This window comes from Bufo gargarizans, chromosome 1, assembly GCF_014858855.1.
Source record: "Bufo gargarizans isolate SCDJY-AF-19 chromosome 1, ASM1485885v1, whole genome shotgun sequence".
Taxonomy (NCBI): Eukaryota; Metazoa; Chordata; class Amphibia; order Anura; family Bufonidae; genus Bufo; species Bufo gargarizans.
The window spans coordinates 317071396-317098883 of NC_058080.1; the positions used below are offsets into that span (position 1 = coordinate 317071396).

At 45.3% G+C, this 27488-nt stretch overlaps 1 protein-coding gene across 1 annotated transcript in view; it reads left to right on the forward strand.

The window, feature by feature from the left end:
• Positions 1 to 27488, forward strand: part of IFI30 (IFI30 lysosomal thiol reductase) — a 50517-nt gene that overhangs the window by 11136 nt on the left and 11893 nt on the right. The window contains exons 2-4 of the mRNA XM_044305665.1: positions 3615 to 3809; positions 14706 to 14780; positions 18829 to 18924. Coding sequence (XP_044161600.1) covers positions 3660 to 3809; positions 14706 to 14780; positions 18829 to 18924 — 321 coding nt within the window. The 5' untranslated portion in view covers positions 3615 to 3659. The remainder of the gene's footprint in view (positions 1 to 3614; positions 3810 to 14705; positions 14781 to 18828; positions 18925 to 27488) is intronic.

Sequence of the window (27488 nt, forward strand, 5' to 3'; positions counted from 1 at the left end):
ACAGGTACATGCCATATTGAAAAGAGAAAAGTCCTGTAGGACATTGGCATTCTTTGATCTGGTGAGCACTGCAGGACTTTTCTCTCTTTAATATTGCATTGAAAGCAACAACCAAACCGTTGTAAATTTTACATAAAAATTGTTAAACTTTTGTCATTCCTGCTCCTGTAGTTTTTTTTTTCTTTCTTACACATAGCACACTGACCAATTCATTTCTATGGAGCCATGCACACCTCTCTTTTTCATGGATTAATTTGTCTGAGAATATCACGTGTCTATTTGTGGATCAGGATAGCTCTTTCTATTAATGGGAAAGAGAAAAAACCTGAATGCACACCGAGACTATTCGTTTTTCATGGATCCATTTTTTGCAGACTGAAAATCAGAATGGTCGTATACATGAGGTGTCAGGGTTAATACACATGTCATGTGGTGTATTTTTCCACCATGGATTTGGCTGCAGCAAAGCTGCCAAAAATCTGCGTAATTACCGCAAATTTTGATCCAGATTTGCTGAGGATTTTGCCAAAAATGTGAAACCTGCAGTGAATCTGTGGCAAATGTGCATCCATCCTCACATGTTAAAAAAGCAGATTTTGCAGCAGATTCACTGCGGCCAAATCCATGGAGAGGGATGCGCCACATGTGAATCGACACCAAGGCCTGAGTCGCACAACCTTGCTTGGTCCAGGAAACACAGCCTAGGTGTCAGGCCATATCTCCTGGACTGACCACAGCTCCCTTAGGGCTTGTTCACACAAACATACGGGTTCCGTTGCCTTATTAGGAACCGCATATGCAGATCCGCAATAAACGGACACTGTAAACGGACACTGTGTGTATTCTGCATCACTGATTCGGACCAAATCCAGAGATCCGGAGCGGTGCGGAACCACGGAACGGAAACCCACAGAAGCACTACGGAGTGCTTCTGTGGGGTTCCGTTACATACTTCCATTCTGCACAAAGAACATGTCCTATATTTTTGCGGAACGGAGGGATGCGGAACCATTCAAGTTAAATAGGCCTGGATCCATCCCGGAGGCCTCATGCGTTGCAAATTGCAGCCTCAGCGCACAGAACGGAACCCATACATTTGTGTGAACAAGCCTTTAACTGGAACTGACTGCAACATAGTATTTTATGATACAGTTAGAGAGTGGGATGAGAGATGAGAGGACATTTAGAGCAGGACATGTTCTATAAGTTTTGATGCAAACGGGATTAGTGAGATGGATGGATAAAAAGGATGGGTTTGGGTGTAATGGTGGCATGTTTAAAAAGGGAAGACGCTAGGTTGAAAAGATGGGTTAAGGCAGGCATAACTATAGTGGTAAGGTTAGGGATGAGGTGGGATGGGATTGGGTCGGGTCAAGAGCACAGTGAGGTGTGATTTGGAGATTAAGATGGAAAGCTTTTCCTCAGTGATGATGGTAAATTGGTTTATGTGGAAAGAGCACTGTATAGCATTGTAGAGGGGTTGAAGGGATTATTTGTTGACGCTTTCTCGTATTTTGTCAATTTTATGTTTGAAATACGAGGCAAAGTCTTTGGCTGAGATGAGTGGTGTGGGAGGGGGCACTGGGGAATGTAGTAGAGAGGCATTGTTTGAGGTTTTGGGAAACAGAAGATATGAGAGTAGCGAAGTAGCCCTTTTTAGAAGAGGTGAGTGCAGACTTAAGTTACGAACAGCTTGTTTGTCTAAGATGTGTTTTCTTTCAGTGTCTGCTACTCTGCAAGCTTGTCTAAGTTTTTTTTTCTTGTCTAGTGAGTGTGCCAGGATTGTCGATTGAGTTGACAGGTTCTGGTGTGTGAAAGGGGCAAGAGCTGAAGTAATTTTGGTTTGGTAGAAAGAAGCAGCAGTGTCAGCATCATGAAGGGAAGATATGGTGGAGAGAGATTCAGAGTGTGTGAATAGAGAGATGTTTGAGGATCCTACAAGGGTTTGCTAGTTCATGGATGAGGGGAACTTAAACAGAGAATGTTTGAGAATGCAAGAAGGTTGTGGTCAGAGAGGGGGAGAGTTTGAGAGATGGGTGCAGAGGCAGGTGAAAATGAGGTCTAGTGGGTGTCTGTGGGTAGATGTGGAGGACCCTTGTGTGAGTTCAAAGAAGGAAGGAAGAGATAAGAGTTTGGAGGCAGTTGAGTTGCATGTGTCAATGGGGATGTTGAAATCGTGATGATGGAGATGTCAGTTCAGAACAAGTGTAGCAGCCTGGTATTGAAGTGATCAAAGAAAGGAAGTAGCAGGGCCACATGGATGGTATATGATGGCTACTTGGAGGTTGAAGGGAGATCAGATGCGTACAGAGTGAACTTCGAAAGAAGAGAGGTTGATGAAGTGTGGTGATGGGTTGAAGGAGGAACAGATAGGAGGAGACCAACACCACCACGTAAGTCCAGATGGGGAGTGTTGGTAAACTGGAGTTTTCCATAGGAGAATGCGGCAAGGGAGGTTGTAAGCAATGTTTCTCTAAGACCAAGGAAGGTAAGTTTTTGGGAAATGAACAGGTCAAGAATGTAGAAAAGCCTATTGCAAACGGAACTCAGGAGTGAACCTTGTCCTAAATTAGGCACATCTATGGCAGTATATACTCCTGGCTGGCGGCGGTTTTAAACTACCTTTGCGTCTATTTAAAAAAGTCGCAAAGCCCTTAGTAAATGTGCAACGATCTGTATGTGTTTGGGCCTTACCTTCTGTTCCCTTTATGTTCAATTCTTGGTATAATTACTGTTGTGCACCTATAAGTTGCACAGAAATGTCCAGATATGGCTAGTTTCACACTTATCGCAGGTAACTTAACTGGATGCAGTCCTGCATTGCTTGATATTACCACATTCCTGTCGGACCCTATTGATTATAATGTGGGTCGACAGAGATCCGGCTTGCAAATATGCAGCGATGCGGCACACAGCGTTATTTTTGGTCTGCCCAATTCCCGGCATTGTCTGCTGGACCTGCAGGCCGGAACACCCTGCTGAAACTTACATTCACACCACTTGCTTATGAGCGCTACCAGGTGTGAACAAAAGATGGGAGAAGTAGAATGTGGCCTAATGAAAACAGAGATGCAATGAAATACAGAGGATAGGTCATCAATATTTAATTGTCGGGGGTCGAACACAGGTCACTCGGCCGATCAGCTGTTTGCAAAGTAGGCAGCACTCCATGTGATTGCTGCTTCCTCCTCATTACACTACGTGTTATCTCCCCTATAGCAGTGGCATAGTGTCATTACAAGTACTCACTCAATTTGTGTGAATAGAGCGAGTACTTGTACAACGGGCAGTGTAATGAAGAGGAGGTAGTTTGCATGGAATGCAGCCTCCTCTTCAAACAGTTGATCAGATATTAATGACCTATCCTGAAGATAGGTCATCATTACAAACAGGCTGCACAAACACTTTAATAGTTCCCATAGACTTTGAAGTAACATCTGAAGTTGGTGTTTTTTTACTGAAAAAAAAAGCAAAACCACTCAACACCTAAAAACCCCACCTGTCTAACTGCCAATTTACTTGTCTCGTGAAAATTTCATAAACTACAACAATTTAATGATTGCATAACTAAAGTCTGCTGAGTAATATGAGCAATGTGTTTTTTTCATTTGCAGGTAGAGCAACAGTGCATTGAGTACTATTCTCACAATGACCTTAAAATGAGGAATGAGTCGGCTGTACAGGTTGAACTGTACTATGAGAGCCTTTGTGGAGGTTGCCGCAAATTTCTTGTTCTTCAACTCTTCCCAACTTGGCTAATGCTAAATGACATTATGAATGTTACACTGGTACCTTATGGGAATGCACAGGTGAGCATCAATGCCAAGATATAGGGTTAAATTATGTTCCAGACTCTTAACGATTTATGTAAATTCAACAGCCACAGAAAAGTGATATACCCAATATTTATGTCTGTAAGATTATGATTCTGCATTATTAATTAGTATTATGTACTGTAAATGCAGTTACTGTATAGTTTTCTATGTATGATTCTGTATCTTCATACAGGAGGCCATGCAAAGCCCCGCCCCTCCCACCAAGCCCTCCCCCCTTTTTCTCACCACTTCAAAAATGTGTCTAGAATGAGATAAGATATGGTTGGGTATTGAGGCATACAGGTTCTGTACCATGGTACCCTGTGCCACATTTGCCCTCAGATGTTGCAGCTGGGCCTATAGATCCTGCACACTCGTAGTTTGCCAAAGCTGGGGTCCCAGCTAGTCCCATAAATGCTAAATTGGTCAGGTCAAGAAAATGTTGAAACATTCCTGGTGTGTCGGAGTGCATTATCCTGCTGAAAAATGCTAGTTGGAAGCCCTGCCATGAGAAGCAACACATGTGGCCACAGAATGTCCTGCATATATATCGCTGAGTTGTTAGTGTTCTTCATATCACTACTAGGGGTGATCCCTACCACAGATCATCACACCAGAAGTGAAAGCAGTGTGTCCCTACCATAGGAAAAGCCGGACTGAAGCGCTCACCACAATGCCTCCATACTCGAACCTGACCATCATAGTATCCCAAACAGAACCCGGATTCATTGCTAAAAATACGGTTCCAGTCCATAACAGTCCTGGTTTCTCGTTCATGATACCACTGTAAACAAACGCAACGGTGGCTAGCTGTCAAGGGCAGGACACATGACACTAAATTTCCTTCTGCTAATTTTCTGGAAATGGTCCAGGCAGAGACACAGGTGTGTAATGAAGGTGCCACCTGTGTCTGGATGGTGGACAATAAAACTAAGAGTTGCGGATGCTTGTCAGCAGATGAAAAGTTCCTCTCTACTGGTGCTCTGGCTCAGGGCTCTTTAACACTTGCGTTCTTTTCTTCCGGCATAGAGTTCCGTCGTCGGGGCTCTATGCTGGAAGAATCCTGATCAGTTTTATCCTAATGCATTCTGAATGGAGTGAAATCCGTTCAGGATGCATCAGGATGTCTTCAGTTCCGGAACGGAACGTTTTTTGGCTGGAGAAAATACCGCAGCATGCTGCGCTTTTTGCTCCCGCCAAAAATCCTGAAGACTTGCCGCAATGCCGGATCTGGAATGAATGCCCATTGAAAGGCATTGATCCGGATCCGGCCTTAAGCTAAACGTCGTTTCAGCGCATTGCCGGATCCGACGTTTAGCTTTTTCTCAATGGTTACCATGGCTGCCGGGACGCTAAAGTCCTGGCATCCATGGTAACGTGTAGCGGGGAGCAGCATACTTACCATCCGTGCGGCTCCCGGGGCGCTCCAGAGTGACGTCCGGGGGGGCTTTATAGGGTACCAAGCCCTATTCTCGTGATTGGTGGGGGTCCCAGTGGTAGAACCTCACCAATCTGATGGTTATCCCCTATAACTTGTTATAACGGGAACAATCTGTCAACAGATTGGCACCTATGACACTGGCTGACCTGTTATATGTGCACTTGGCAGCTGAAGGCATCGGTGTTGGTCCCATGTTCATATGTGCCTGCATTGCTAAAAATATATGCAAATGAGCCTCTAGGAGCAATGGGCTCAGCTCTCTCTGCAATGGCAATGCCGCCATTGCTTCTAGAGACTAATTTGCATATATCAAAACTTAATTTATCTCATTAATGTGGGTATACATGACCATGGGACCAACACAGAAGCCTTCAGCTGCCAAGCACACATGTAACAGGTCAACCAGTTTCATAGGTACAAATCTGCTGACAGAAGCCCTTTAAGAGCAGTAACCAATGCAGTTTATTATGTTTTGATTATTATGACTTAATAGGATGGAAGATCCCTTCAGTCATCCACAGTACCTTCCTACTTACCCTACCCTTCTACCCAAAATAAGACACAAGGATACCTTCTTGGATAAAGAGGCCTTCACGGCCCAATTTATTAAACAGTACATATTCACCAACTTTTCCAATAATAATAATGAACACAGAAAACATATCAAAATGTAACAACATTCCAAACCTAGTAATAGAATAATAGGATCCTAAAAGGCAACGAGGCAAGCCATTCTCTTCACTCTTCCCCTCCACTTATCATACCATCTTACCTTTGGCTGCGGTCACCGACTTAAGGGTACAAAATCCACTAAATTATAGTTCCATCTACCCCTGTGGGCCCATTTTGCCCAAACAGGGGCACTATCCACCAGCTTACCGAATCTCATGCGATGCACGCTCCAACTTGTCATGCACCTATTAAGCCTTGCATTGCCTTCCAGGACCCTCCATTAACATGCCCGTGAACATATTCCCTACAAAACATACTGACAGGGAGGGTGGGAGGGAAACTTGACTGAAAATACTAAATGGTCTCTCCTCCCCCCAGGATTATATACTGCCTGAGAATCCCTAGTCCCACCCCTATCCTACCAGATACATTAACTCCTTCCCGCCTTCAACTTCCCCCTAAGTCAGGCTACACTACGCTATGCTGCGCCCCGCTCCGTTGCTCTCATGACTTAATAGGATGGAAGATCCCTTCAGTCATCCACAGTACCTTCCTACTTACCCAGCCCTTCTACCCAAAATAAGACACAAGGATACCTTCTTGGATAAAGAGGCCTTCACGGCCCAATTTATTAAACAGTACATATTCACCAACTTTTCCAATAATAATAATGAACACAGAAAACATATCAAAATGTAACGACATTCCGAACCTAGTAATAGAATGATAGGATCCTAGAAGGCAACGAGGAAAGCCATTCTCTTCACTCTTCCCCTCCACTTGTCATACCACCTTACCCTTGGCCGCGGTCACCAACCCAAGGGCACCAAATCCGCCAAATTATAGTTCCATCTACCCCTGTGGGCCCATTTTACCCAAACAGGGGCCCCATCCACCAGCTTACCGAACCTCATGCAATGCATGCTCCAACTAGTCATGCACCTATTAAGCCTTGCATTGCCTTCCAGGACCCCCCATTAACATGCCACAAATGACCAGAGCTGACACCTCACCTGTTGGCGTCCTGCCACACCCTCAGAGCCGTCTCCAAGCCCTTCTGAAGCCCCAAAGTCCACATGTTAGTACCCACATTGTTGAGATGAACCCTGTCATCCCTCAGGAACTGAGGCAAAGCAGCCTCCAATTCTCTGTGGCGCACCACTATTCCACCATGACGCCGCACAAAGCGCCCCACTTCCTTATTTAGCTTCGCCCTTGCCTTATTTATCCGGTCAACTGACCGCGCGAAAGGCCAAGCTCTCCGAGCAACCACCTCCGACCACACCACCAACAACCCAGGAAAGTCACACCATAACCGCAACAAGTCCCGTTTAATATCCCGAATCAGCTCCCTAGAACTACGAACCCCCAAATCGTTACCACCCACATGCAACACCAAAATATCCGGTGCCCTGTCAAAAGAAACTGAGGCATAAGAGCCCCCGCAAACCAATCCATCGCACTTACAATTCATCGGGTCGGAAACCCAATTGCCTTCCGTTCCTCCGCACGTCCGCACACAAAGCTCCCCAATAAATGTAGGAATGTCCAAGAATCCACGCAAAGCACGTAACAAGCCGTCCCCGCCAAACCGACTACTAGCCAACAACTCCGAGACCCGAAAGGCACCAAAAAAGGCCAAAGAAAAAGCATCTCTAAACAGACTCACCTCAAACCTAGATGAACACACCACATTAGCGTGCTCCCACAATTTCTGCAACACAGCAAACGAGACCGGCCTGCGAGAATCCCGTCTTATAACACTACGACAATAGCCTTTTAAGGCCTGGCGCACCAAAAAACTCTTAGACACATCGGGCCTACCCCGCAAACGCAACCAAAAAGCTACCGCCGCTACCCTTTTGGAGGCTACTGAAAAGGACACACCTGAATTGAAAGACACCGCCACATAATACAATAACAATGAATGAAAATCCTTCACCTCCACACAGCCTCCCACTTGCTAAATTAACCGCTCCCACTGAGTCCTCACAGATGCATAAGCCGACCACGTACCCCTACTCACAGACCGCCCGATCAGATCTGAGGAGACCCCAAGGCCACGCTCCAGAGCCACTGGCACCAGCCTGCAAAAACGATCCCACTGAAATTAAGAAAGTGAGTCAGCAATAGAATTGTCAACACCAGGAACATGCACAGCCACAAAACAAGCGTTCAACCTCAAACCCCTAAGATTTAAGTGGCGCACCAGGCGCAACACTGGAGGGGAATTAGCCGACTGACTATTAACTGCTTGCACCAACCCCAGATTATCGCAACAAAAACGCACCCATTTATTCATGAGCAAGTCCTCCCACAATTCCGTTGCCAAAACAATTGGGAACAATTCCAACAAGGCTAAATTCCCCCGAAAACCTGCCACCCTCCACTCCTCAGGCCAGGGACCCGCACTCCACTGCCCCTGGCAGAACGCTCCATAACCGCACAATCCTGAAGCATCAGTAAACAGTTCTAAATCAGCATTGGAAACAGGCGCCTCCATCCATACCGAACGACCATTAAATTCGCACCAAAAACGCTCCCAGACCACTAAGTCTGCCCTCACTTCAGATAACAACCGCAAAAAATGAAAAGGTGCCATGACCCCTGCCGTAGCCATGGCCAAGCGCCTACAAAAAACCCGACCCATCGGCAAGATTCTACAAGTGACTGTACCCGCCGCAACTGCACTTTTTTAGCCCTACTCAGGAAAACCACCTCACTCAACAAATCTGCCACCTTATCTTCAGGTAACCTACATTCCATTGCCACACTATCAATTACAATACCTAAAAACTTGACAGTCGTAGCAGGCCCCTCAGTTTTCTTGGGCGCCAACGGCATGCCGAACCTGGCCGCCACCCTTTCCATCGTTCGCAACAAAACCGAGCAAACCCTGATTCCGCTGGTCCCAAAAACAAAAAATCATCAAGGTAATGCAACACTGAATTCCAACCATCTTCCTGCTTCACCACCTACTCCAAAAAAGAACTAAACGTTTCAAACAGTGAACACGAAATAGCACAACCCATCGGTAAGCAACAATCAACATAAAACTGACCCTCCCACTTAACCACTTCCCTTCTGGGCCATTTGCCCCCTTCCTGACCAGGCCTAATTTTGCAAAACTGACATATCTCACTTTATGTGGTAATAACTTTGGAACGCCTTTATTTATCCAAGTCATTCAGAGATTGTTTTCTCGTGACACATTGTACTTCATGATAGTCATAAATTTGAGTCAAAATATTTCACCTTTATTTATGAAAAATCCCAAATTTACCCAAAAATTAGAAAAATTCGCAATTTTCAAAATTTCAATTTCTCTGCTTTTAAAACAGAAAGTGATACCTCATAAAATATTTATTACTTAACATTCCCCATATGTCTACTTTATGTTGGCATCATTTTGGAAATGTCATTTTATTTTTTTAGGACGTTAGAAGGCTTAGAAGTTTAGAAGCAATTCTTCAAATTTTTAAGAAAATTGCCAAAACCCACTTTTTAAGGACCAGTTCAGGTCTGAAGTCACTTTGTGGGGCTTACATAGTGGATACCCCCATAAATGACCCCATTGTAGAAACTACACCCCTCAAGGTATTCAAAACCGATTTTACAAACTTTGTTAACCCTTTAGGCGTTCCACAAGAATTAAAGGAAAACGGAGATCAAATTTTTAAATTTCACTTTTTGGGCATATTTTCCATTTTAATCAAATTTTTTCTTTAACACATCGATGGTTAATAGCCAAACAAAACTCAATATTTATTACCCAGATTCTGCGGTTTACAGAAACACCCCACATGTGGTCATAAACTGCTGTATGGGCACACGGCAGGGCGCAGAAGAAAAGGAACTCCAGATGGTTTTTAGATGCCATGTCCCATTTGAAGCCCCCTGATGCACCCTTACAGTAGAAACTCCCAAGAAGTGACCCCATTTTGGAAACTAGGGGATAAGGTGCCAGTTTTATTAGTACTATTTTTGGGTACATATGATTTTTTGATCATTCATTATAACACTTTATGGGGCAAGGTGACCCAAAAATTGGTTGTTTTAGCACAGTTTCTATTTATTTATTTTTACAGCGTTCATCTGAGGTGTTCAGTCAAGTGACATTTTTATAGAGCAGATTGTTACGGACGTGGCGATACCTAATATGTATACTTTTTACGCAATAATAGCATTTTTGAAACAAAAGATTATGTTTTAATGTGTCCATGTTCTGAGAGCTATAGTTTATTTTTATTTTTTGAGAGATTTTCTTATGTAGGGGCTCATTTTTTGCGGGATGAGGTGACTGTTTTATTGGTACCATTTTGTGGGACATACGCGTTTTTGATCACTTGGTGTTGCACCTTTTGTGATGTAAGGTGACAAAAATTGCTTGTTTTGACTTTTTTTTTTTTTTTACGGTGTTCACCTGAGGGGTTAGCTCATGTGATATTTTTATAGAGCTGGTTTTTACGGATGCGGCAATACCTAATATGTATACTTTTTTTTATTTTTTTCACTTTAACACAATAATAGCATTTTTAAAACCAAAAAAATGATGTTTTAGTGTCTCCTTTTGTGATGTAAGGTGACAAAAATTGCTTGTTTTGACACAGTTTTTTTTTTTTTTTTTTTACGGTGTTCACCCGAGGGGTTAGGTCATGTGATATTTTTATAGAGCTGTTTTTTACGGACGCGGCAATACCAAATATGTCTATTTTATTTTATTTTTTCTATTTTTAACTTTTTTTTTATTCCTTACTTGGGGACTTTTTTTTTTTACATGTGAAACCTTTTTTTTATTTTAGTTTTTCAACCCTTTATAAATTTTTTAATTTTACACTTTTCGTTCCCCATAAGGTCATACAAGACCTCTGGGGGACATTTACTTCCCTTTTTCCTTTTTTTTTTTCACTGTTGATTTCTCCTGTAACTGGGGCTGACATAGTAGCCCCAGTTACAGGAAACATACACCCCCCAGAGAGGCTGTACAGCGCAATACAGCGCTGTACAGCCTTAGTGCAGGGCTGATCGAGGTCTGTGAAAGACCTCACACAGCTCCTGCACTCTCCGGTCCCGGCGGTCACATAGCGCTTCCTGCTCTGCATACACAGCGCTCGTCGAGCGCTGTGTATGCAGCGATCTAGAAGGCAGGGACACCTGGGCACTGTCCCTGCCTTCTCTCTGGGTTGCCCTGCTGTCACTGACAGCGGGCAACCCGATCAGCAGCTGCACAATTAGCGTGCAGCTGCAGTTTCTGAATGGACGTTTTAAAACGTCCATTCAGAAATAGAGATCCACCCATAGGACATTTATATCCTATGGGCGGACGGAAAGTGGTTAAAATCCAGTAAATGAAAACTATCCGGAAAAATGGGCAGTAAATGGAACGCTGTCTCAATATCTGTTTTTGCCAACAAGGCCCCCTGGCCAAAACGACGCACCCAACAGACCGCTTCATCGAAAGACAAGTAAGACACTGAACCCAACTCATCGCTAATACCATCATTAACCGAACACCCCGCGGGAAAAGACAGGTGATGAACTTGCCCGGCTCCTTCTTAGGAACCAGCCCCAGAGGGGAAACCCACAAATCCTGCAAAGGACATTCAACAAACAGGCCCACTATCCTCCCCGCAGCAACCTGCTTTCCAATCTTCTCCGCAACCACCTCAGGCCGTCGCAAGGCGGAAGCCAGATTGCGAGCAGCGACCTCTACCTGAACTGACACACTGGATCACAAAAAACTGTCCCTAAAACCCCTCAACAACAACTCTGCAGCCTCCCTATTTGGGTAAGTCTTTAGTCGCCCCCTTTGTGCGCAGCCTCAAATCCTCTGCCTCTTCCGCGCTTAAAACACTGCGACAAGCTGTGGGACCCCCCGCAACCTGAACATTCGTGCTTGAACCTGCAATCGGCGAGGTATCTACAGTAACCCTCGTTATACTGCCAACAGCACCCCTTTCTATTCCCGCTATTGAACTCAGACGCCGAGGAACCCCCGGCCCCGGACCGAAAGGGCTCGCTAAAACCCTTTGGAGCCGACATTAGCCGCATCAATAAGCTGATGTCCTTGTGGTCCCACCTGATACTCGATAGCACCGCTTTTCTCTGTCTAAACTGTCATACCAGAGCCATGCTACCCCACCATATGTCCTATACGCTTCCCCAATCGCATCCATATAACAAAATAAGGCAGAACAATTCTCCGGCGCCTTCTCACCCACCACACTCGCAAAGATCGTGAAAGCCTGAAGCCAGTTCAAAAATGTCAGCGGAATCAACCTATACCGCCGCTTCTCCTCCTCCTTTTTGCTTTTATCCAGCTTCCACCTATCCAAATTAAACTTTTCCAGCGGAAGCAACGAGAATATCTCAACATACTCGTCCCTCCAGATTCTTTCCCTGACCTCAACCTTCAAATGCGCCCCCTAAAGGCCCTTCAAAACAGACATAAACCTCCCCTTTCGCCGAGTCCGCCATCCTGACGTCATCCCCCGTCCTGACTCTGTTACCCCCACACGCCACCATCTCCCCCGCCAAAGCACCCGCTGTGACAGTCGGCGTGCCCTCAACGGCATCCACAATAGCATATACTCCCCCGCTGACCACTGGTGCTGGTGCCCACACCGCCGCAGGGGACGCCCCAGAACCAGAACCCAAGAGCGCCAACAGCGATAGCATACCCTACAAAAGCTCCCGCGCTAAACCTTCAGACCCAGACAGCCCCCCCAAGTCACCCCCCAATCCCGACCAGACACAGGTCTGTCTGACACAAAGATCGCTCACCTGGCTGTCCCTGGGGTGTCCTCCCAGCAGCCGCCGACTGCCCTGTAGGTCCTCCCATCCACGATCCGCTCTGTGCCGATAATGTGTAAGGACCGACACCCTCAAGGCCGCCGTCCGCCATCCCCTTCATCTTGACTCACTTCACCTTCTTCCAAGGCCCGGTACTATTGGGAACCATGGCCAGCGTCATCCTGGCCTGGTTGCAACTCACCATTGTCAAATAAGCTAGGCCCACCTCCAGATGGCTGCCGACCTTGCGCACCACCACCTTCTTCAAATATCTGCGCAATCACAGGCTCCCCAGCCTGAAAACCGATAGCCGCATCATCTCCGACACTGCTGTCACCCCCTCCCCATGCTGCACTGTGGGCGGGGCCAAGCCTGAGTCCACAGCCAGCGCCCGAGAAGAATCTTGGCCTGCAGTCCGCCTCTCTCCACCGGCCGTTCCCCGCTTCGTGCTCCCTCGCCGAACAGATGAAGACTGCCACCGGCCAGAGGATGCAGGCCGCGACTCGCTCCCTCACTGCCACTGCACTCCCAGGAAGGCTGCAAGCTCCACCGCTCTCCCGGACCGGACACTACCCGCAGGCTGAACAGGTAAGGTCCGTCCGCCGGCTCGCTCCACACCATAAAGCCGCACTAGAACTCATCCCCCTTCGTAGCGCTGAAGATGAAGGACGCAGGACAGCGCATACTTCTCCTATCGGTGCCCAGAGCTGCGCAGGATTGCGCAGGGGTTAACCGGCTCAGCCCCAGTCGACGGCAGCGGAGGGCCCCGAACAGGCCTTTGGGCTCAAGCGCTCGGGTGGCACCGATCTCCTGGCCCTAGTTCTAACTGCAGGCACCGCTGGGGGCCCGGCCGGTCCCGCTAAAGCCACCCACAGACTATCCTGCAGCCATGCCTGACCATGACGTTCTGCTGCTGCCCTCACTGCCAACAATAAATCATCTAAAGATGCCATGCTGCGACTGACCTGCAAACTTGACTGAAAATACTGAACGCCGGTAGGAGGTGTCTCCTGCCCCAAGGATTATATACTGCCCGCGAATCCCTAGTCCCACCCCTATCCTACCAGATACATTAACCCCCTCCTGCCTTTAACTTCCCCCTAAGTCAGGCTACACTACGCTATGCTGCGCCCCGCTCCGTTGCGCTCATTCTGCTAGTTATTTTTTTAGTTATATAATTTTTCAATTGAATTGATGTGGACATTTCTTTGAGAAAAACAGAATCTACTGCCTTATTGGCAGTAGATACTCAGTAGCTTATGTCAATAATCACTTTTTATTGCTAGGACAGGCTAAAGAACAATGAATTATAGCAATGGGTCCTTGGTAAAGGAAAGCTTATAAATGTGAGCCAAAACTAAATATTGAAGTAAGAAATCTTGATCAAAAGCTGATTATTTATTGAGCAGACTAGATGGGCCAAATGGTTCTTATCTGCCGACACATTCTTTGTTTCTATTATCTGCTATGATTGCAGCACAAAATTTCTGTGTTTAATAAAATTGAAATCATTCTAATACCATAGGGAACAGTTATCATTGCGGTTGGCACTGATGATTAATGGGCCAACCAGCTTGTGTGGCTGTCCTGTGCTTTGACGTCTGGATCAAAGTTATAGGACCTGTTTGTGTCCAGGTCCAGAAACCTGTCATATGCAGTCCATTATGTTACATATTTACTTTTTAGAAACACACAGTGGGGGAGATTTATTGAGACTGGCATTTCCATACTTCAGTCTTGATCCCCCGTGGCTGGAGTTAGATGCGCCTCTTAATAAATCAGGTGCTCCTCTGGCACTCCATACACCAGAAACGCAGTCTGGCGTAGACTTGAGCTATAACTTATGTCAGTTTCTGATGTAATTGATTGTACATCCATCAAGAAGCTCAAAAAGGTTGCAAATATAGTGACCAATATAATTGGCGACTTTTTGACGTAAACATATTAATAAATGCCCCTGATTATCTCTTTATTTATATAAATAGGAGAAGAACGTCTCTGGAAAATGGGAGTTTACGTGTCAGCATGGACCAGATGAATGCTACGTAAATACAATAGAGGTCTGTATATTGGTGCAAACAACACATAAAACAAAGGAAGGGCATTAGTACAAAGCTGTGGGCCACACTACTGCCCAACTCTGGCCACAACTTAGGTAAATGGGTTGGCAAAAATTGGGCACTAGACTAGGAAACCTGCCTACTCCAGTTCAGTGACCAACCGCTGCCCATGGATCCTTTCCATGCATCTGTGCATGTGCTGAAAGCTCTCCGCACAAACACAGAAGAGGATACGTCCAGAGTAGTGGTCACGTGGGTAAATCATGTGACCACCACCATCTTGATTACCATGGACACAGCCTGTGTCCATTGTTTATAGACCAGATCCATGGGCAGTGGTGGGGGGAACTGAACCGAGGTGCTCAGGTGAAACGTGAGGGGGCCTGGGATTTCCTAGGCTTGTGCCCACAAGGTTAGGCTACTTTCACACTTGCGGCAGTGTGATCTGGCGGGCAGTTCTGTCGTCGGAACTGGCCGCCGGATCCACCGATCTGCCGCTGACTGAAAGCATTTGTGAGACGGATCCGGATGTGGATCCATCTCACAAATGCATTGCAAGGACGGATCCGTCTCTCCGCTTGTCATGCGGACCGACGGATCAGTCTTGTACATTTTTTCACATTTTTACCGATATGCGCATGCGCATGCCGGAACGACGGATCCGGCATTCCGGTATTCTGAATGCCGGATCCGGCGCTAATACATTCATATGGGAAAAAATGCCAGATCTGGCTTTCAGGCATGTCTTCAGTTTTTTTCGCCGAAGAGAAAACCGTAGCATGCTGCGGTTTTCTCTTTTGCCTGATCAGTCAAAACGACTGAACTGAAGACATCCTGATGCAAACTGAACGGATTGCTCTCCATTCAGAATGCATGGGGATATGCCTGATCAGTTCTTTTCCGGTATAGAGCCCCTGTGACGGAACTCTATGCCGGAAAAGAAGAACGCTAGTGTGAAAGTACCCTTAGGATGTTTTAAATATTTCAGGGAAGAAAATTTTACTCCCATAATGGTTCAACATGGAATAAACATTTTAGTTTGTGAGAGCTTCTGTTCTTTACAAATACTGCGGCTCGGATGCGGACCAAAACAACGGTTGTGTGCATGAGGCCTTATCCTGATTCCAGAAATATTTTTATTTTATCTCTAGTTCTCTAGATATGGCTCCAACTTGGAGCCATGTATGTTGATAGGCAGCCAAGGACCAATGGGGCTGAGGCCACCTCTCTCCTCTGTAGGCGTTGTCTGCAGTATCAGAGCTCATGCACACAACCGTATGTATTTTGCGATACGCAAAAAATGGATCCGCAAAAAAAAGGATGATGTCTGTGTGCATACCGAATTTTGCAGAACAGAACAGCTGGCCCCTAATAGAACAGTACTATTCTTGTCCGCAATGTGGACAATAATAGGACATGTTCTATTTTTTGGGTGAAATGGAAATACGAAAACGGGATGCACACAGAGTAACTTCCATTTTTTTGCAGACCCATTGAAATGAATGGTTCCATATACGTTCCGCCCAAAAAACTAAACGGGCACGGAAAGAAAATACATTTGTGTGCATGAGCCCTTACTCTGACTCTCTCAAATCAGAACATACAGCCTCAGAACAATGCTGAAGCACAGTTGATATCGCAAGGTTTACCTAATCTCACAAGATCAGGCTGTTTGAAAGCCTTAGGCCCCTTGCAGACGAGCGTGTCCGTGTTCAGTGTTCAGTAAAAACTGAGCGATTTCGCAAACAAAGCCATTTCGTTTTGTTTGCGATTGCGTTCAGTTGTTCAGTTTTTATCACGCGGGTGCAATGAGATTTACTGCGTTTTTCACACGAAAACTGAATGTTTACAAACAACATCTCTTAGCAACCATCTGAAAATCGCATCGCATCCGCACTTGCTTGCGGATGCAATGCGATTTTCACGCAGCCTTATTCACTTCTATTGGGCCAGCGGACAAGGATACCATCAGTTTTTTTTGTGGATCCGCAATTTGCAGACCTTAGGCTACATGCACATGAACGTTGTTTGTTTCTGTGTCCATTCAGTTGTTTTTTTTTGCGATAGGATGCAGACCCATTCATTTCAATGGGTCCACAGAAAATACGGACAGAACACCGTGTGTCCGCATCAGTATTTCCGTTCCGTAGCCCCGCAAAAAAAATTGAACATGTCCTATTCTTGTCCGTTTTAGGCATTGTTACAATGGATCCGCAAAAAACAAACGGATGGCATACAGACAGCAATTTGCGGACAGAAAAACACATACGGTCGTGTGCATGTAGCCTAAGGCTACATGCACACAAATGTTGTCTGTTTCCATGTACATTCCGTTTTTTTTGCGGATAGGATGCGGACCCATTCATTTCAATGGGTCCGCAAAAAATGCGGACAGCACACGGTATGCTGTCCACATCAGCATGTCCGTTCCGTAGCCCCGCAAAAAAAAATAGAATATGTCATATTCTTGTCCGGTTTAGGCATTGTTACAATGGCATCCGTGTGTTTTTTTTTGCGGATCTGCAATTTGCGGACCGCAAAACACATACGGTCGTGTGCAGGTAGCCTAAAGGTGAGTTCATATCACGCTAAACAGATGCATCAGAGGGATGCCACAAATAGAAAAGCATACTGTACTTTGCTTTTGCATCCCCCTCCCCCCAACGTATAAGTTAAATATAGGGCAAAACGTGATGTGAGGCCAGCCTTAAAAATATAAGCAATGGCTTAGGCTGGATTCACACTTCAGTTATTTGGTCAGCTATTCCCATCAGTTATTGAGCCAAAACCAGGTGGGGGTGAAAACCACAGAACAGGAGGAAACCTTTCCATTAGGCCTCTTTCACACTACCGTATGGCTATTTCAGTGTTTTGCGGTCCAGTTTTTCACGGATCCGTTCCGTTTTTTGTTTCCGTTGTGTTTGTTTCGGTTCCGTTTTTCTGTATGGCATATACAGTATACAGTAATTGCATAGAACAAATTGGGCTGGGCATAACATTTTCAATAGATGGTTCAGCAAAAAACGGAACGGATGCGGAAGACATACGGATGCATTTCCGTTTTTTTTTCCAGACCCATTGACTTTAATAGAGGCACGGAACGTGATTTGCGGCCAAATATAGGACATGTTCTATCTTTGCACGGAACGGAAATACGGAAACACGAAAACGGAATGCATACGGAGTACATTCCGTTTTTTTTGCGGACCCATTGAAATTAATGGTTCTGTATACGGAACACAAAAAACGGCCCGCAAAATGGAAAAAAAAAACACGGTAGTGTGAAAAAGGCCTTAGGGCTTGTTCACACGAACATTTTTTGCATTCCGTATACGGGCAGTTTTTTTGAGTTCTGTATACGGAACCATTCATTGCAATGGTTCCGCCAAAAAAACTGAATGTACTCAGTATGCATTCCGTTTCCGTATTTCCATTCAAAAATAGAACATGTCCTATTATTGCCCGCAAATCACGTTCCGTGGCTCAATTGAAGTCAATAGGTCCGCAAGAAAATCGGAACACATACGGAATGTACTCCGTATGTCTTCTGTATCTGTTCCGTTTTTGCGGAAACATCTATTGAAAATGTTATGCCCAGCCCAATTTTTTCTATGTATACTGTATATGCCATACGGAAAAACGGAATGGAACCACTACTAAAACAAAAACCGGAAAAACGGGTCTGTTAAAAATGGCCTGCAAAACACTGAAAAAGCCATACGGTCGTGTGAACAAGCCCTTATACCTTATCTTGGAGTAGAGATCACTACTGGTTTTGGTTGACAATCACTGATGGAAATAACTGATCAAATAACTGAAGTGTGAACTCTGTGTCTGGTCCTGAAGACCAAAATGACCCAGGTCCCGAACCGAATAAGTAAGTAGCATATTTTAACGTTATGTGTTTATCCCCATAAACTTCAACTGAATAAAAAACATCATCAATAATCTTACACAACGACATTTCAGCATTTCATTGAACACGTTTTCTCGAGCACCACTTACCTTTATTTTTAGCTGTGTAATCTTTTGCTCTTTATATTTCTAGGCCTGTATTATGCATCATCTAGGAGACATACAACTCTATTTTCCTGTTATTTTCTGCATTGAATTCTCCTCCAATTTGACAAGTGCTTTGGAGCCGGTAAGTCAAAGTGAAATCAAGGGCTCATGCACTTGAACATGTTTTTTCTGCACATCCGATCCGCATTTCGTTTGGGTCGGATGCGGACCCATTCACTTCAATGGGCAGCAAAAAAGATAGAACATGTCCTATTCTTGTTCGCTTTACTATTTTTACTATTGACTTGAATGGGTACGAAATACGCAAGCTATACCCAAAGATAGAACTTCACCTATCTTTTGCGGAGCCGAGTCATGGATTAAAAGCGCTATGAAGCACTTCCATGGGCTTTCGGGTCTGTGCCTCTGCACCACAAAAAGATAGAGCATGTTTTATTTTTGGTCGTATGTTGCGGATCGCAGACCCATTCAAGTCAATGGGTCCTCACCGCAATATGGAGTGCACTTACTAATAGTAATTGTTTCAGTAATGCCCCGTTTTCCTGCAGTCATGTGACTTTTCCACTCTGTGGTTCCCTATCCCAATGACATGTTGACATTTGAGGCATGGCAATGTATACCCCTTTGTATACCCCTTTTATGACGTGTCCTCCAATGTCTGATCATTTTAACAGAATCTGTGACAGTGGCCTGAATGCAGCATCCAACGTAGATATGAATAGATAGTATCAGATCAAAGTTTAATTCACAAATAAAGTGCCAGAACTGACATTACTACATAAATACAACACTGGAACTAAGAATAGTACAGAAATACAGCACCAGGACCAAGCCCATAAGTAAAATGCAGCACCAGAAGCCCATACCATAAATACCGTACCAGAAATAACCTCAGTATATAAATACAGCACCAGAACAAGCTCATAATTGAAATGCAGCACCAGGAGCTTGAACTGTAAACGCAGTATCAGAATTAACCTCAGTATATAAATACAACATAAGAACCAAGGGTGAAATATGCTTAAATTAGGCATATTTCAGGCGCAGAAGGCGGCGCAATAGTTAGTTGTGCCTCCATCTACGACTTAGCCCCGCTCACGCCAGGTCTAAAATTGTGGACGGGGAAGAGGATGGGCTGGCAGGCCCATCTCATTCATAATTTTCTACACCTGATTTAGGTGTAGAAAATGGTCTAAGGCCCCATGCACACGGCCGTGTGCGGGCCGTGGAACCGCGGCCTGGATCCCTCCTGAGAGCAGGAGCGCACGGCGTCACTGGTTGCTATGACGCCGTGCGCTCCCTGCTGCCGCCGCAATACAGTAATACACTGGTATGATCTATACCAGTGTATTACTGTATTGCGGCGGCAGCAGGGAGCGCACGGCGTCATAGCAACCAGTGACGCCGTGCGCTCCTGCTCTCAGGAGGGATCCAGGCCACGGTTCCACGGCCCGCACACGGCCGTGTGCATGGGGCCTAAATGTAAGACAGCTAGGAAGCTGGTCTTACATTTAGATCTGGCGCTGGATGTGCGAAGTTATGTAGGGGCCTGCGCCTCTTTATAACTTCAGCGGATCCTCCGCCAGCTCATGAGTTTATTAAGACCAGATACTTTTGGTTTTGCTCCCATTTTGCATGAGCTCAAAGATCTGAAACATTTTCTACATACACAAAAGACCCAATACTCTCAAATATTGTTCACAAATCTGTCAGGATACTTTCACACCTGTGTTTAGGTGCGGATCCGTCTGGTATCTGCACAGACGGATCCGCACCTATAATGCAAACGCTTGTATCCGTTCAGAACGGATCCATTTGCATTACCATGATAATTGCATTTTCATGATAATGCAAACGGATCCGTTTTGACTTACATTGAAAGTCAATGGGAGGCGGATCCGTTTTCAATTGCACCCTATTGTGTCAGTAAAAAAGGATCCATCCCCATTGACTTACATTGTAAGTCAGGACGGATATGTTTGGCTCAGTTTCGCCAGACTTGCAGCGTTTTGATGTCTGCCTCCAGAGCGTAATGGATGCTGAACGGAGGCAAACTGATGCATTCTGAACGGATCCTTATCCATTCAGAATGCATTGGGGCTGAACTGATCCGTTTTGGGCCGCTTGTGAGAGCCTTGAAACAAATCTCACAAGCGGACCCAGACACGGCAGTGTGAAAGTAGCCTTAGTGAGCTCTTCTCCTTTGCCGAGATAATCCATCCCACCTCACAGGTGTGGCATATCAAGGTGCTGATTAGACAGCATGAATATTGCACAGGTGTGCAGTAGACTGCCCACAATAAAAGACCACTCTGAAATGTGCAGTTTGATCACACAGCACAATGCCACAGATGTTGCAACGTTTGAGGGAGTGTGCGATCGGCATGCTGACTGCAGGAATGTCTACCAGAGCTGTTGCCCGTGCAATGAACGTTCATTTCTCTACCATAAGCCGTCTCCAAAGGCGTTTCAGAGAATTTGGCAGTACATCCAACCGACCTCACAACAGCAGACCACGTGTAACCACACCAGCCCAGGACTTCCACATCCAGCATGTTCACCTCCATGATCGTCTGAGACCAGCCACCCGGACAGCTGCAGCAACAATCTGTTTGCATAACCAAATAATTTCTGCACAAACTGTCAGAACCCATCTCGGGGAAGCTCATCTGCATGCTCGTAGTCCTCATCGGGGTCTGGACCTGACTGCAGTTCATTGTCGTAACCGACTTGAGTGGGCAAATTCTCACATTCGATGGCATCTGGCACATTGGAGAGGCTTTTTGTTCACGGATGAGTCCCGGTTTTCACTGTTCAGCGCAGATGGCAGACAGCATGTGTGGCATCGTGTGGGTGAGCGGTTTAATGACGTCCATGTCTACGACCATCACCTAATGTTGCAGCCTGATAATGCATGGCCCCATATTGCAAGGATCTGTACACAATTCCTGGAGGCTGAAACCATCCCAGTTCTTGCATGGCCAGCATACTCACCGGTCATGTCACCTATTGACCATGTTTGGGATGCAATAGTTTGGCGTATACAACACCACTATTAAAGAGGAGTGGACCAACATTCCACAGGCCACAATCAACAACCTGATCAACTCTACGCGACGGAGATGTGTTGGCAAATGGTGGCCACACCAGATACTGACTGGTTTTCTGACACCCCCCCCCCCCCCCACCCCCCAGTAAGGCAAAACTGTACACATTTCAGAGTGGTCTTTTATTGTGGGCAGTCTAAGGCCGAATGCACACGGCCATGAGCGGTCCGTGGTATCCCGGCCTGGCATCCTGCTGAGAGCAGGAGCGCACGGCGTCATTGGTTGCTATGACGCCGTGCGCTTCATGCTGCCGCTGCACTACAGTAATGCACTTGTATAGATCATATGAGTGTATTACTGTAGTGCAGCGGCGGCATGAAGCGCACGGCGTCATAGCAACCAATGACGCCCTGCGCTTCTGCTCTCAGCAGGATGCCAGGCTGCGATACCAAGGACCGATCACGGCTGTGTGCAATCGGCCTAAGGCACACCTGTGCAATATTCATGCTGTTTAATCAGCACCTTGATATGCCACATCTGTGAGGTGGGATGGATTATCTCGGCAAAGGAGAAGTGCTCACTAACACAGATTTATGAACAATATTTGAGAGTAATGGGTCTTTTGTGTATGTAGAAATTGCTTCAGATCTTTGAGTTCAGCTCATGCAAAATGGGTTTATATTTTTGTTCAGTGTATATACACATCACTGGCTTAAAAAGTTCAGAACAGATACCGTTTTCATACTCCTCTTAGCCCTTGTTATATAAATTTGTACATGTGAAACTACAGCTCCCAATATGGCCTGAACAGTTTTTTAATAGTATGATGGGAGTTGTTTTTTGACAAAACAGAATGCTACCACCCATCATCAGCTGCACTTAGATCATACAGGTGACTACAGCATTGAGTAAATACAGTCAGTGCAGAATAAACATTTCCATTTAGTGACATCTTCTCTAGTTATTCTCCAGCCAGTTCAGACCACCATCATGACTTCTCCCGACCACAACTTGTCTCTGCAGAGTTTGCAGCCCAGATCTCTTCAGCTTCTTGCTGGTCATTAAAGCCTATTGCAGACATTAGCAGCTAAGGTGCCTGCTGCCCTCGAGAGAGAGTGTGCCATTTTAAAGACCTGGCTAACGGCATAAATGTATGGCACTGATTGGGAAGGGGTTAAAGAGATGTTCAAGTTTGCATCAACATCCTTTAAAATAATATTTCAAGAAGGTAGCTTCTCTTATCTTATTGCCCTTTCCGTTTTGGGCTGTCCATGCAGACTTTGTTATTTTCCTGTCATGTCATGTTATGTCTAGGGGCGTAGCTATAGGGGGTGCAGAGGTAGCAGTCGCTACCGGGCCCACGAGCCTGAGGGGCCCAAAGACCCTTGTGCCACATAAGAAGACACTGGTATTATAGAAAGTGTATGCAAGTTACACCTCTGGCTGGACAGAAGAGGTTAGGTTAAGAATTTGGTATGGAGGAGAGGGGTGCAGTTTAAATTTTTGCCTCATGCAGCACGAAGGTTTGAGGGAAGGGGGGCCCAAGCTGAACTCTTGCACCAGGGCCCATGAGCCTTTAGCTACGCCCCTGGTTATGTCCATGGGCGTATCACAACAGTAACAGGGACAGTGATAGAGGAGTGTCCGTGTATCGTAACTAGATGGATATCAAGAGCTATAAACTAGCTGGGTGATGTTAGGGGTGGTGCTGGAACTATGATAGAGAAAGGAGAAGTACATTATGGGTTTGACTGGATAGAGCAATAGGAAGTGCTACATACAGGATGGAAAAACATCAGAGGGATTTTTTTACATGGAAAAAGCATGGGGAAGATGTACATAAGGTAAGCAAAACCATAATAATCCTGGGAAACTCCTTTAAATTCATTTAGACCTCACTATTTCATGTTCCTAGTTGCCACCACTACTATTTGTTTAAGGGCTCATGCACACAACCGTATGTATTTTGCCGTCCGCAAAAATGGATACGCAAAAAATACGGATAAAGTCCGTGTGCATTCTGTAACGGCTGGCCCCTAATACAACAGTACTATCCTTGTCCGTAATGCGGACAATAATAAGACATGTTCTATTTTTTGGCAGAACGGAAATAGGGACATACGGACACGGAATGAACCTTCCATTTTTTTTGCAGACCCATAGAAACGAATGGCTCCGCATACGATCCGCAAAAAAAACCTGAATGGACACGGAAAGAAAATACTATTGCGTGCATGAGCCCTTAAGTTGATAGTTTTACAGTACTTTAACCACTTCAACCCCGCTAGCTGAAACCCCCTTAATGACCAGGCCACTTTTTACACTTCTGCACTACACTACTTTCACCGTTTATCGCTCGGTCATGCAACTTACTACCCAAATGAATTTGACCTCCTTTTCTTCTCACTAATAGAGCTTTCATTTGGTGGTATTTCATTGCTGCTGACATTTTTACTTTTTTTTGTTATTAATTGAAATTTAAAGTTTTTTTTGCAAAAAAATGACATTTTTAACTTTCAGCTGTAAAATTTTGCAAAAAAAAAACGACATCCATATATAAATTTTTCGCTAAATTTATTGTTCTACATGTCTTTGATTAAAAAAAAATGTTTGGGCAAAAAAAAAAAAATGGTTTGGGTAAAAGTTATAGCGTTTACAAACTATGGTACAAAAATGTGAATTTCCGCTTTTTGAAGCAGCTCTGACTTTCTGAGCACCTGTCATGTTTCCTGAGGTTCTACAATGCCCAAACAGTAGAAAAACCCCACAAATGACCCCATTTCGTAAGGTAGACACCCTAAGGTATTCGCTGATGGGCATAGTGAGTTCATAGAACTTTTTATTTTTTGTCACAAGTTAGCGGAAAATGATGAGTTTTTTATTTTTATTTTTTCTTACAAAGTCTCATATTCCACTAACTTGCGACAAAAAATAAAAAATTCTAGGAACTCGCCATGACCCTCACGGAATACCTTGGGGTGTCTTCTTTCCAAAATGGGGTCACTTGTGGGGTAGTTATACTGCCCTGGCATTCTAGGGGCCCAAATGTGTGAGAAGTACTTTGCAATCAAAATGTGTAAAAAATGGCCTGCGAAATCCGAAAGATGCACTTTGGAATATGTGCCCCTTTGCCCACCTTGGCTGCAAAAAAGTGTCACACATCTGGTATCGCCGTACTCAGGAGAAGTTGGGGAATTTGTTTTGGGGTGTCATTTTACATATAACCATGCTGGGTGAGAGAAATATCTTGGCAAAAGACAACTTTTCCAATTTTTTTATACAAAGTTGGCATTTGACCAAGATATTTTTCTCACCCAGCATGGGTATATGTAAAATGACACCCCAAAACACATTCCCCAACTTCTCCTGAGTACGGCGATACCAGATGTGTGACACTTTTTTGCAGCCTAGATGCGCAAAGGGGCCCAAATTCCTTTTAGGAGGGCATTTTTAGACATTTGGATCCCAGACTTCTTCTCACGCTTTAGGGCCCCTAAAAAGCCAGGGCAGTATAAATACCCCACATGTGACCCCATTTTGGAAAGAAGACACCCCAAGGTATTCAATGGCGAGTTCATAGAATTTTTTTTTTTGGGCACAAGTTAGCGGAAATTGATTATTTTTTTTTTTTTCCTCTCACAAAGTCTCCCTTTCCGCTAACTTGGGACAAAAATGTAAATCTTTCATGGACTCCATATGCAGACTTTGTAAGAAAAAAAAAAAACAATTTCCGCTAACTTGGGCCAAAAAAATGTCTGAATGGAGCCTTACAGGGGGGGGGTGATCAATGACAGGGGGGTGATCACCCATATAGACTCCCTGATCACCCCCCTGTCATTGATCACCCCCCTGTAAGGCTCCATTCAGACGTCCGTATGATTTTTACGGATCCACTGATACATGGATCGGATCCGCAAAACGCATACGGATGTCTGAATGGAGCCTTACAGGGGGGTGATCAATGACAAGGGGGTGATCACGCATATAGACTTCCTGATCACTTCCCTGTCATTGATCACCCCCCTGTAAGGCTCCATTCAGACGTCCGTATGATTTTTACGGATCCACTGATACATGGATCGGATCCGCAAAACACATACGGACGTCTAAATGGAGCCTTACAGGGGGGTGATCAATGACAGGGGGGTGATCAATGACAGGGAAGTGATCAGGAAGTCTATATGAGTGATCACCCCCTTGTCATTGATCACCCCCCTGTAAGGCTCCATTCAGACGTCCGTATGCGTTTAGAGGATCCGATCCATGTATCAGTGGATCCGTAAAAATCATACGGACGTCTGAATGGAGCCTTACAGGGGGGTGATCAATGACAGGGGGGTGATCAGGGAATCTATATGGGTGATCACCTCCCTTTCAGGCTCCATTCAGACGTCCGTATGCGTTTTGCGGATCCGATCCATGTATCAGTGGATCCGTAAAAATCATATGGACATCTGAATGGAGCCTTACAGGGGGGTGATCAATGACAGGGAAGTGATCAGGAAGTCTATATGCGTGATCACCCCCTTGTCATTGATCACCCTCCTGTAAGGCTCCATTCAGACGACCGTATGCGTTTTGCGGATCCGATCCCTGTATCCGTGGATCCGTAAAAATCATACGGACCTCTGAATGGAGAATGACAGGGGGGTGATCAATGACAGGGGGGTGATTAGGGAGTCTATATGGGGTGATCAGTGGTTCATAAAGGGTTAATAAGTGACCGGGGGGGGGGGGGTGTAGTGTAGTGTGGTGTTTGGTGCGACTGTACTGAGCTACCTGTGTCCTCTGGTGGTCGATCCTAACAAAAGGGACAACCAGAGGACCAGGTAGCAGGTATATTAGACGCTGTTATCAAAACAGCGTCTAATATACCTGTTAGGGGTTAAAAAAAAAAATCACATCTCCAGCCTGCCAGCGAGCGATCGCCGCTGGCAGGCTGGAGATCCACTCGCTTACCTTCCGTTCCTGTGAGCGCGCGTTCACAGGAAATCTCGGCTATCGCGAGATGACGCGCCGATGCGTCCAGGAGGAGTAAATCAACCACCTCCCGGACGCATCGGTGCGTACAGCGGTCGGGGCGTGGTTAAAGGGGTTTTATGGAATTACTATGATGATTCTTAACAACTATGCACAATACCTCATATACATCTTCCTTATGCTTTTTCTTTTTCAATTTTTACTCTCCTGACCCATTTTCACCATGTAAGGGTACTTTCACACTAGAGTTAAAGTTTTCCAGTATTGAGTTCTGTCCTAGGGGCTCAATACTGGGAAAAAACACTTCTGTTTTATCCTAATGCATTCTGAATGGAAAGGATTCCGTTCAGTATACATCAGGATGTCTTCAGTTCAGTCACTCTTAGGCCCCTTGCAGACAAGTGTGTCCGGATTAGGTCTGGATGCGCTGCGTTTGCGATCAGTGAAAATTGTGCGAGTAGGTACGCAATTGCAGTCAGTTTTGACTGCGATTGCGTTCCAAAGTTCAGTTTTTATCTCGTGGGTGCAATGCGTTTTGCATGTGCGTGATAAAAAAAACTGACTGATACCCAGACCCGAACTTCTTTACTGAAGTTCAGGTTTGGGATCGGTGTTCTGTATATTTTATTATTTTCCATTATAACATGGTTATAATGGG